We start from the raw sequence: 12714 nt of genomic DNA on the forward strand, positions 1-12714 counted from the left end.
GTAATTTTACAAGATAAATGATGTAGAAATCATTTTTCTATACAAATTCTACAACATTATATACTTCTGCACCCATCACTTCAACTGTGTCCAGATCACCATGCTGATGAGCAAAAATGGAAAGTCATCACACAATAACGTTAACTCAGGAAACAGGCATAACTTTGATGTGAAAGTCAGTGCATAAATACAGCAATTGCACAAAAAGCTTCTGAAGACATTTAATTCGTAAAATTTTGAAAAGCCACCATATTTTTATTGAAATGATCCAATGTTGATATTTAACGGACTTCAACTTAGTGTCTGTTCAAAACCATGGAAACAAAAAATAAACCATTAAAAACACTACAATAAGTCAAGTGTGACTGCATACGCTGTCAAATAAATATTTGCACCTCCTATGATGTAAAATACACAGTTCCACTTATAAATTAAGGCAGAATGCTGTTTATTCTGACTGCCACTACAAATTAACTTTCATCTTTCATGCAAATCCAATAAGACTGCTAAGAAAACTGAGCATTAACATAACGTCAGTTTTAAAATAATTATCAAAAAGATAAGAGTTCGTGGTGACAAACTTCTCTCACCATCTTAGAGCAAGGCATGAAATATTGCACAAAAGGATTGTGACACAAAAATTACATGGAAATACTAAACAAACACTTAAGACCATGATCTGAAGCTTGTGGTGTACATACTCCTTCATAACTGGGCTGATTATATTGGCAACTAATGAAGCATTGGGTAAAAATTATTGCTGGGGAAAATAATGATTTTGAAAGCGAATCCTTGCCAAGAATATGCTACCTGTAACCCTCACAAAATAACTATTGACTTTGTGGTTAATCATAATGATTACAGTACCAATACTGATGCTTCAATGCTAAATCCTCTTCAACAAGACAATTTTGTACATTTGAAAAGTATTTTACAGGAAAAACTAAACAAGGCTAACTCCTTAAAGGAACCCACCCATCCTTAAATAAAGATCGGAGCAATGGGTTAGGGGTTAAAAGCCTAAATCTTCAAGTAAACTTTACTCATTTTATGTGTAAAAATATCACATCACTGACTGACAATAAACTTGGATTGACATTAGAATAACTATACTCAAAAGCCAACAAGTCTAACTTATTCCAAATGTAAATTGCCGTTCCTTAACAGCTGAGACTCAATAAGCCAATTTACTGAGCCAGGTGTCAATAAATCCCAACAATCAACACACAACTGCAAAAAGGAAAATCGTGTCCGGAGTGTCTCCAGTGGTTTAAACATTTGAGACTGTCACAAATGTTATTTCATTAAATATCTTCTGTTTCGCTACTTACAAGCATCTGTGTACAGTTTAAATCACCTTATCTAAATTATCATTGGTCCATAACTCTTAGACTCTGGTGGAATCATTTGTTGTAAAAGCCTGTTTTTGCCTAATGGCTAAAATGTATTAGCTATGCAAACTGGCTAATAGAAATATAGACCAAAAATCCAAATCAAATATGAAAAAGGTAAATTAAAAAAAACAAACCAAACAAAACTTTGAGCAAAACAAAATAAAATTTAATGGGTTATGTTCAAAGTGAAACAACCAAAACAAAACGAGAAGGGGAAAAAAAACAAAAAAAAAAAAAAAAAAAAAAACAAAATTAAACTGAAATGATCAAAGGCCATTATTCCTTGTCCAAACTTGAGATAAGCACACAATAAAACAAATGTGTAACTCACATTGTAACAAACAAACACCTATGCATCTAGAAAGAAAATATATATATTTCAAACAAAAACAAATGTAAAGGGGGGGGGAAAGAAATAAAATAAGAAAGAAAAGAAATTACCGGTAAACTAAGCCTGAAAGATGCAGCTCTTAGTAAGCATCACATATCCTTAGCACCTCAACAAACAAAACAACCCCAAATGATGTAAATGTATCGTTTGAAAATTTGCTCAGAAAAACTCTGCCATTACAGACTCAAATCTCTCCTTGTCCCAGTCTCCCTTTGGTCCACCTTAATTCCCTACTCATCAATGAGGGTTTATTTTTAACAGGACTCTCCTGAAAAACAACTTATAATAAAAAGACAAGTCATACAGGAACAACAGAACATTTTCCTTCCGAGTCGATCGTCTTTAAAACGGTTTACCTGGTCGGAGGGTGAGCAAGAGTCATAGATCTGCGTCATAAAGACTGATAGCAATAGTAATCTAAAACAGTTTGGTGAAAAGTGCTTTGCTCTCAGATTGACTTAACAGTAAATGGTACTGTGGGTCTGTGTCCACTGGATGATATTTTAAGGCATCTATTTCTACTATGATGACCCAGGACAGAGCACTGCTTTCCAAAAATCGAACAACCTGGCAAAATACTGTTCTTTACCTGCTATACGTTATATTGTGCACTAAAAATTTACACTTAGACAACAATTTGCCAGACTTCTTCATACACTGGACTTTCAGTGCACTCTTGGCCTGCATTTTTATCTATTCCCCACAGTTAAACATGCAACACATAGACAGTATTTTAACTTTTTAGATAGTTTTCTAGAGTTATCTTGGGGATGTCCATACCCTTTCTAAATATTAAAACTACTGAGTGTCATAAAGCCCCAAGAATGAATATAAAGATTGGGAAAAGGGAAAAAAAAAAAAAGCGCCTGCAAACTCTTAGACAAGTACAAAGGTGCAGAAGAGTAAACCTTTCATTTAACTCTGAATACATTAAAACCCACACTGATGTCCCAGACTTTGCAAACACATACTTCTGCTCTCTGCAACAAAAGCCTGATTGTCCAGCTCTCTATTTGTGGCCCTTGCTGGTCTTAAAGGACACTTGCAGTATCTTGTCTCCAAGCCGGTAGCCATTCAGGCTGGCGATGGCCATGGCAGCCTCCTCGTAATTCGTCATAGTAACAAAGCCAAAGCCCTTGCACTTGTTGGTGTTAAAGTCGCGGATGACCTTGACGTTAGTGACGGCACCAAAGGGGCCAAACATCTGCCACAGGATGCTCTCGTCGGCATCCTGGCCCAGATTGTAGATAAAGATGCACCAGCCTGAAGTGGAGTTCCCAGGGACACTAACGCTTCCCATGCTGCTCATGTGATCAACACCCATAGGAGAGAACCTGAACAGTGCGACAAAAAGGGAAAGTGCCACTAAAATAGTAGTAAAAACTCATAACAAGAGCTAAAGTTGAAACTGTCCAAAGACAGTTCAAAACACAAGGTCAATCAGCTTAACATTAAAGAAGATAAACTAACCCACCATATTGTAGGGGGTTTACAATTTATTATCCAATTTATTATCCAATTACTTGACAGATTAACACGATAAGACCCCATTTACATAATCTCACTGTATATTTAACATTTACCTACTTTGGGGAGAAGCCAGGTTTGTTTAAAAAAATAATTTACACCAAGCACTGCCTAAAAGTGTAAAGATTTTAGAGACAAAAAGGGAAACAATACATGTATACCAATTGAATAATCGTATTTATTTCAAAAAAAATTTGCAAATGCACTGGTTCTCGGTCGATCAGTTGTTACAATACAAGTGTGTGCGAGTAAATGTGAACTTTTCTCTCTCTCACCTAAAACGCTGTGCTTGGTGGTGTAAGGGCCCACCAAAACGTCGGGACTGGTTGTGGTACAACTGAGAGATTAGCTGCGTGTTCTTCGCCTGGTTTGGGTTGGCAGCAAATTTTACAGTGATTGGCTCCGAGGCTCCTGGCGGTTTTTGGCCATTCAGGTTTTTGACTGCCTCCTCTGCTTCCGCTCGTTTGTCAAACCGGATGAATGCCACCCCACGAGACACACCTAAATACAAAAAAAAACGCAGCTGATTACTGCCTATTCAGATACCAGCATCATCACTAGATGCCAGAATGAACCCATCAGCCCTCTGGTGGCTGCTTTATTTTCTTTTTTGTCATGTTACTAAATCTTTGTAAAAAGCAAGGAAGTCATTCACCTGTCGTACCTGTACCCTGATCAACAAGTACCCGCGAGTTAATGATGCGTCCATAATGTGAAAACATGTCCTCCACATCCTTCTGGGTCATGGACTTGGGCAGGCCGCTGATATACAAGTTGGCATCCTTTATTGTATCAGAGCTGGGCCGTGCATATGAAACCTGCGGGAAACAAAACTCTCCTGTTTAAAGTTCTTAAAAAAAATAATAAAAAAATAAAAATAAAAAAAATACAATGAGGCCTCATCTATACAACTGTTTTTTATTTAAAGACATTTCCAGGACATTTGCAGTTTACAAGTTACAATCAATCTTTTAGATGAAGTTACCATAAGAAACACTGACTAGTTAAGAAAACAAAAGGCCAAACTGTCACCTATGTAAGATATTAAGCCTTCAGTCTGTGTAAAATGAGCAAAGTCAGAAGCATAAAAGAACATTACAGCCACAAACATATGAAACCAAACTGATCAAAAGTACTTTGCAGAATTAAATAAAATACATTGAATCTGACAGAATGCGTCAAATAAAATGAGTAAAATTAAATTCAAACTCAACAGACATGTCAGATAGGGCAGTAAGTGAGCTGTAAAAGCAGGATCACTTCTTCGGGCTGACATGTACTAGCTAGTTAGCGGACAGCACAGGAGCCACAGGAGAGTTATATGACATGACATCTTTGGTTTGAGAAGTGTAGAACACCTTATGGCACGTTACCTTGATAGTTTTGGACTGTAGCCTTAGTCCATTCAGAGTACTGATAGCTCTGTCTGCATCACTAGGGTTAAGATAGTTAACAAATCCGTACCCTAAACTGTGGCCTAGAGAAAAAAAAAGGAAAACAATAAAATAAAACAAAAAAACGTTGTATAGTTCAAAAAAAGCTGCAAACAAATATTAAAAAACAAAAACAAATCTTAACATTGCATGCTAGTCTAAATAAACAAATAAACAGTCTACAGTTGAACAAGGTTGGACTGGATGAAATAAATAAAACAAGTCTAAGCTAGTTAAAAACTAATACTCTACTGAAACAGGAAATAAATCAGGGATGTCTTACAAAACAAGAATTACATTATAAAATCTCTGGGGACCAGAGGAGCCAGAAAACAGACCTGTAGTACAGAACCTGCAAATATATATAGACACAAGGTCTCTTGATACTGAGGCCAAAGCTGTCACTAGCTCAAAGCTGAACCACCACTCATAATCACAGGTTGTTGCCACAACTTGTATTTATTTTATTTATTTTTTTAAGTCTGTAAGAGGAAACCAATTGCCATTTAAAACAATATCATGTTTAAGCGTCAGTCTGGTCAGCCACACATCTTAACACTTCGGAGTGTAGCATACCTGCGACTTTGTCTCGAATCAGCTTGGCAGACTCCACCTCTCCGATGCTGCTGAAGAGGCTCCGAAGCTCATCCTGAGTCATGCTTTGTGGCAGATAGTTCACTATCAGGTTGGTCTTGGCATCCTTCCCCTCATCCCCTCCCATGTGGTCTTCATAACCGTTTGACATGTCATACACCTCCTGCAGGTCAGCCAGGTGGGACAAAAAACACAAAGCAAGGTAAGCACTATCAAATAACTTTCAGCTATTCAGTCAACCAGCATGCTCCAGTGCGTCAAAAGATCAGTTCTATTGCCGTTTTCTTTTTTTTTTTCAGTCAGGGAACAGGAAAAGAACAGGCACTAAAGAAAATCAATTGAAAACATTTCAACTGCCCACAAATGTCCCTCTTCTCTGCCACCTCTGACGGCTTAAAAAGCAACACAGAAAGTAAACCAATTATCAGGTACAACACCAAAAGCCAACACATGAAGAATTTTAGAAATTCATGAAAAGCAGACTTGGTCAGCTGATGCGAACAGTTAGCACATTTACTTATCAACAGGAAAAGGATCTGCTACAGAGGTAGTACTTTCATGAACTCAAGTAGTTGAATTTGTATAGCTGATTGTGACAAGACTAGTTAATTCTACTCACGTGTCTTTATGACATTGATATAAAATAAATGTGATGATTAAACTTTGAAATTTGTTCATTTATTTAAAAAAAAAAAAAAAAGGCCTTGGGTTTGTCATTTCCATCATGTTTAAAAAAAGAAAAAAACTTGTTACAAAATAACTTGAGTAAAGAGATCTTCTTGCTGACAATTTTATTATGCTCCGTCTCTAAAGCAGAGAGGAATATCCATAAACAATGACTATAATGTTTACTTTAGAGACAGGCTTTCACTCTTGTTCATCTGTCTCCTAATTCATTCATTACGCCGCCATATTTAAACCAATACCAATCAAATTTGCCAAAACTTTACAGTTAGTCAGATGTGGAGGAACCAGTAGTCAAGTTCCTCTCCTTCCATAGGAACTTGGACTTTTGGGTCAACCATTACCAACACTGTCTGTGTACTGCAATTACAGCTCAAAAGTAAATTAACATGAGTCAAAGGTAATAGGGCCACACAATACCAACTAATACTATTACACAACCGTGTAAATGTACTGGATGCCAAATGGTCTCAATGTAGTTGTTTAAGCTAAACCAATGACAAGTTTAAACCATGTACTGTAATACAAAGGTCAATGACAAAATGTCTGCATTTGCAACGTATGTAAGCAACTCTTTGTCCCCCAGATTATGAGTCACATGTCAACTGCAATTGGAAAACTCTGACATTATCTTAAATGTTTAGCTAACTACTCACAATACAAATAGATTCTCAATTAATTTTTCTTATTTCAATGGTCACTTTTGCCATCTACTGAGATAGTGTGCAGACAGAATGGTTCCTGGTGGACACACTTTCTAGAGGCTAAAATGGGATTAGGCCTAAAATGGGAACCAGTCCAGTGGTCAACCTGAGAGAGAGCCATTCATGCAAAAGAAGGGTTGTAATTGTGTATTCTGGTGGGTACGATAGACTGCCCGAGAGAATGAAAAGAGTCCTGTATCAAATCAGTAAACATGAGCCAATCTGTTGGGAAAAATATATTTAACTGAGCAAAAATATTATATCATGTACACAATTTCATTACAAGGCTTTTTCCAATCCATAAGTCTGTACATTTTGTGCAGCTAAATGTTTGAACAAATACAAAACTGCCATTGTTGATTTTAATTGCTGGCAACTCAAATTATCTGATCATGTGGTTAACATTTAGCTGATAAGGTCACATAGTGCAGTGCTGCTTGAAGCGAGGGCCTCTTACTCACTTTCAAGTACTTAATGTGTCCTCGACGAACTGCCATGAAGACACTTCACTGCTTCTGAAGCTGCGTGGGGACAGAAATCCAATAACACTGTCAATGTGGCAGTAAACAAGCAAACCTTTTGTCTGATGCACACGTCATTAATAAAGTACAGAATTATCAGAGGTGTGGCAAACAACTGAAAATGTACTGCAATGAAAAGACATCATCACAAGATGTTCACTGTGGAATCATGATAAAGATGGAGGATGGGAGCTTTCAAATAAAACAAAATGTTGATTGTCAGGAGGGGAAAAACACATATTGGATTCTCACACTAGTGGCAAAATACTAGAACCCTTTTAATACCTAATAACATGCAATTTAAAACCTAAATCCTAGTATTACAAATAATTCATTTACCACAACCTGGACCTGGTAGATTGAGAACACAGGGATACATTGTGGTTTTTGAATTTCATAGTGCTCCTGCATATTCAAGAAGATGAATCCCAGTACTTGTTGGACCTACTAGACTAATGTCACACCACCTGTGCAAATGGGGACATCAAAGTGGATCTGTTGTGGCAGAAATCAAGTCAGACGTCGAACATAAAGCATTTGAAGGTAACTATTTAAAAAAAAAAAAAGAAAGAAAGAAAAACAGCTGAGGCCCTCACAACTGGACCTGCAGTCAGATGAACATTACCCCAAATATTGAGCCAAAACCGCCGGAAAACCCTTTTTGATATTTCCCCTTAAAAATAACGGCGCTAAGCGACGTATCACGGGTAGAAGGGCAATGTTATCTGCGATTTAACTAACATTACATTTGACCTTTATGATGTGATCAAAACTAATTAATTTGTACATTTTGTTTTTGAATTACCGATTAATTAAAAGGAAAGTTCGTGAAATTATCCCCAGATCTGAAGCGTGCAGAGGCCTAGCTAACCAACTAGCTAGCTAGCTCACTAGCACCCTAGCAAGCTGCATGCTTATTCTCTTTGATCAGATGGGTTAGGTAAACGTCCAGTAAGTGTCGACATAAATAGAGCACAACATTACTTAATAAAACTACAAAGCGTAAAGATAACAGAAAGCACTCGAAATATATAAGAAAGACACGCTTCGTGGCGGTCTCTTTTTGGCCAGGCAAGCAAAGCACCGTGTCCTTATTTTAGAGAGCTGCGAAACGACGCATTTCTTTCCCCGCGCCGAAACCCCAGCGGCCTGCTAACAGGCCGCGGACGCTAATGTTAGCCAACCGCTAGCTCGAAGGGGGCCGCAAGAGCAGCATGGCAGTCGGCTAACACATCCACAAACACCAAAATGTCAGGGTATACATTCCGGGGCCTTCGGGAAACATGTATAAACACCTCCACTCTTACCAGCTTGTTGGGGGTAGTTGCTATTGCGGCTCTCTACCCCTAGTTCTTCTTATAACAAATATCCCTTCCCTCCAAATCAGACTCGCGTAGTGCAGAAACTGGGAGAGAAAGGAGCTAAGGCTACGTGATGAAGTCCGCCACACCCACTCGCGCGCAGTCACGCCTCCTGCAGAGGTGACAGCGTGGGGCAACAATAAATACCTCACATGCTCTCCTCAAATCGTTTCCATGTTAGCGTCAGTACACGGGGTTTGACATGATACATGCAAGCGGAGATGACATGTTAAGGAAGCTGGCCACCCGTTGTCTAAATTGCCATTGTGTTTCTCTCCAACAGATTTAAAAGCTGTGACAGATGAAATACTCAAATAAGTACTTCCATCAGTTCTACCTCACCCGTTGGAGAAGCTGTGGCTTCCCTGTCTCACGTTTGCCTGTTCCCACGTCAAATACAGGGGCTATTGGCTTCAGCCCAGATTACATTAAGATAATTTCATTAACATTTTCAAGGCATGTCGTGACATGGAGTAGTTTTAGGCTGCTATTAGTGCTTTTATTGAAGTAGATGATCTCAATACTTCACCCACCAGAAGCAATCACACCTAAAGTTATTTGGATGCACTGATCTCTTTCAGTTCAGACATGTAACACAAATTAACTGAAGTAAGCTCATTTAATTCAGTCCAGCATATACAGAACAAGGTAGAATATCATCTGAATAGATTCATCTATTTAATATTTTACAACACTTAACATTAAGGTTTACTTTGAATCCACATAAATACTGTAACTGCAATACTGTGGAAAATGAAGAACTTACAGTATGAACCATAATGTAATATGTATTTATTACATTCCAATGACAAAAAAGGCAAGTGGCAACTTATCTACACTTATCAACATTTTACCAATGACTTAAATTAGAGAGAATAATGTGATGAAACTCCTGTGCTGTAAAAACAATCCACAGAGAATTATTACTCATCTCTACAGTTCCTCTCAGCTCTGTGGGGATTTTTTTTTAGCACGTTGTTTTGTTTTTATGGCCATAATTACTTTTGGTTCACTCTTGGTGGTCACATTAGCCATGTTTCAAACAGCAACCAGTATGTTTCAAGTGAAAGGAAGAAATGAAAGTATATTAGCTAATTGACACAAGATAAATTAGCAAGCAATTTGCTATTTGGATTGTGAAAATTGTGATGAGTATTCTTTTAATGATCAGAGGCATTGAGAAACCAGCTGCCTTTTTAATTAATAATGAAAACTCATTAGCCTCTGTACACTAACATGAAAGGACAGACGGACACAGTCAGCAAAGAGCTGGTGGACACAGTGGAACATCTGGCAACTACTGAGCCAGATAAAAGTTGATGGAGGACAAAACAGGGACAAACGAGGGGGAATACTGAATTTCACTCAGGGGATAAGAGACACAGCAAAGGATTGTTAATGCTGCTCAATACATGCTGGATGTGTAAATATAGTTTGTTTGCAGAAACCTCGCCCCATCAACATTATAAGGTGATAAAAGTGATGTCACTGTGGTGTAAACAGCTGGACTACAGCGCTGCGGCTTTAAGCAACAACTAGTCTACCATGTATTTCTGTTAAAATTTCAATTGGGGTCAATTTTGTTTTCAGTGTCTGAAAAATGATTCTTTGTGTTATGAAATCTTTTGCACCTCCACCAGAAGACCTAGTGCAAAGTCCCATATAATAAACTTTAGCACAAACCGTAAAGTCATATCCAGCTTCATCTGGCAGCCCTAAGAGAGATACACAATCAACAACGGATAGTGCTTGAAGTATTGTTTCTGAGTGTAGATGCACACATCTAGCTGTGTGTACAGCTGCCATGGTAGGTTCACAGTGCCAATGCAGAAGAGGTAAGTAGAGTTGCAGCAGCTGTGGGGGACAGTGAGTCCTCCAGTTTGGATAAACCAGGTTTCTAGCCAAACAGATAAGAACACACAGAAGAACAAAAAAAATGTCTTCATTGTTAAATAATAGAAAAATATCAATAATCCTACCACAGACTACAGAAGCTGACATGCTAAATGAAGCAGTGTTTTGAGATTTGTTCTTCTCACACATTTTCAGACTGAATGAGGAGGTGCCAAACAAGTCATCAGCACATTGATGTGTATGGTTATAACAACAGAACCCGAACAACACATCTTGTGTACAATGTACTTATTATTCAACTGAAAGCAAAACAAATCTGAATATAGGAGGCATTTCAAAGTCGCCTTAAGTTAAAAAAGAAGTTAATTATCTAGTTCACCACAATTCATATAAAAAAGTGTTATATTTAAATGTGATTGTCAGGTGAACCTTCACCTGTGTCTGGACGTGGGCCTGGACAGTGTCTGTGATAGTTTAGAAACATGCTTCAGGTCAACAGTGCCCTCTTGTGAATTTAAGAAAAAAATGTATTGCTTTTGGCCAACATGTCAGTGTATATTTCTAATAATAAGCCCAGTCTTTGTTCTGAAGAATGGCACAGATATTATTGATATATTATTGGATAAGCCGTACTTTACAGTTACTCTATAAGCTAATGTACTACTCCTAGAAGTTAATCAGTAACAATACATACAATTGTTATTTGTGTTTCATGTATAAACTCCTGATCTGTAAAATGACATAAACACACTACTGCAGCTTTTCAACAAATGTAAAACAGCAAAAAATTGAGTGGCTTAAAGTAACAGAAAATGTTCAAATTAATCGATCACGTTTGTGTTAGTATTTGGTCAGTGTGAGCTCTGTGTTCACTGGTCTGTGTCAAAGTCTCTTCCTCTTCAGCAGCTGCAGTTGGTTCCTGCTGTAACAGCTCAGTGTCTCTGCAGTTTGACTGAGGAGGTTTTTGTACGACTACAAATCACTGTGTGAACGTCAAAGTGCCATCATCAAATATATGAAAACTCTTGTCCATATGTTTGTGCTTTTGAACATGTATTTAGTGCTTGGTGAGGTCAGTGTGAGCTCTGTGTTCACTGGTCTGTGTCAGAGTCTCTTCCTCTTCAGCAGCTGCAGTTGGTTCCTGCTGTAACAGCTCAGTGTCTCTGCAGTTTGACTGATGAGGTTTTTGTACGACTACAAATCACCGTGTGAACGTCCAAGTGCTTTCTAAAAAATGTGCACTCTGACAGTAATAAACTGCTGCATCTTCAGCCTGAACTCCACTGATGGTCAAAGTGAAGTCAGTGCTGCTTCCACTGCCACTAAACCGAGCTGGTGTTTCGGATTCACGTGTGCTCACAGATTTTATCAGGAGCTTTGGAGGTTGTCCAGATTTCTGCTGATACCAGTGCAGACAGTCACCACTACACCAGTTAGTAACAGCTTGGTTTACATTACAGCTCATAGTGACAGTGGATTCTGCAGTAAAAGTCTTTACTAGAGGCTGAGTCACAGTCACCTGACCGCTGCATCCTACAGACAAAAACAAATCCTTCATTTATCAGCAGAAATAAATAAGAGAAAAAGCAGCACATCATGTTTGAAATGTTGCGGAGTGAATGAACCTGTAAAGCAGCAGCAGAGCAGCGTCCAGATGAGGATGGTGATGAGAGTCATGGTGGTTGTGGTTTCTGCTGTGTTGACTGACAGATCTGAGTCCTGCAGTGTTGAACTCCCAGGACTATAAACCTTCTCAGTTCACTGGAGGATCAGCTGACGATGCAAAGCCTCCTCTCTATGGAAATGATTTCTCTGCTGTCAACACACTGAAGACAATGTGGGACACAAACCAGGAAACATACTGCTTGGATTTACACCATTTGTGATCTTTGTGGAATAATTACAAATATTTTATAAATGTAGTTAAGGATTTATTTATCTGAATAGCTCACTAGACTCATTATTGACTGGAAGCATAATTTTACATTGTACAGCATATAAAATTAATACTTAATACTTAATAAACATTTTATTGTTATTGATGAGAACAGGGTGTTTTTTTTGGTTAATATTTATTTTTCAAATAAATTGATCACAAGAAACTGAAAATTCCCCGTTTTTTAATTTATTTTTCATTGTTTTGTGATTTTAAATGATGTCTGCTTAGTAATTCTTTAATTGTTTGGGGGGCACATGGATTCATGTTAATTTATCTAATACACAAATAGGTTTTTATCAGTAAATGCAGCTA

At 37.9% G+C, this 12714-nt stretch overlaps 1 protein-coding gene across 4 annotated transcripts; it reads right to left on the reverse strand.

The window, feature by feature from the left end:
• Positions 1-209: 209 nt before the first annotated feature.
• Positions 210-8714, reverse strand: elavl1a (ELAV like RNA binding protein 1a). Of its 4 annotated transcripts, none has more exons than XM_067478567.1 (7): positions 8556-8714; positions 7189-7248; positions 5322-5502; positions 4686-4789; positions 3977-4130; positions 3588-3813; positions 210-3119 (listed from the first exon to the last, which is right to left on the reverse strand). In XM_067478567.1, the coding sequence occupies exons 2-7, from the start codon at positions 7222-7224 to the stop codon at positions 2795-2797; spliced, it is 1026 nt and encodes a 341-aa protein (XP_067334668.1). In that variant the 5' UTR covers positions 7225-7248; positions 8556-8714; the 3' UTR covers positions 210-2794. The 4 variants fall into 4 exon arrangements, with proteins under 4 accessions (XP_067334668.1, XP_067334667.1, XP_067334666.1 ...); XM_067478566.1 differs by having other exon boundaries at positions 3968-4130; XM_067478565.1 differs by having other exon boundaries at positions 5322-5513; positions 7188-7248.
• Between the last annotated feature and the right edge of the window lie 4000 nt (positions 8715-12714).

Source organism: Channa argus, chromosome 16 (assembly GCF_033026475.1).
Source record: "Channa argus isolate prfri chromosome 16, Channa argus male v1.0, whole genome shotgun sequence".
Classification (NCBI taxonomy): Eukaryota; Metazoa; Chordata; class Actinopteri; order Anabantiformes; family Channidae; genus Channa; species Channa argus.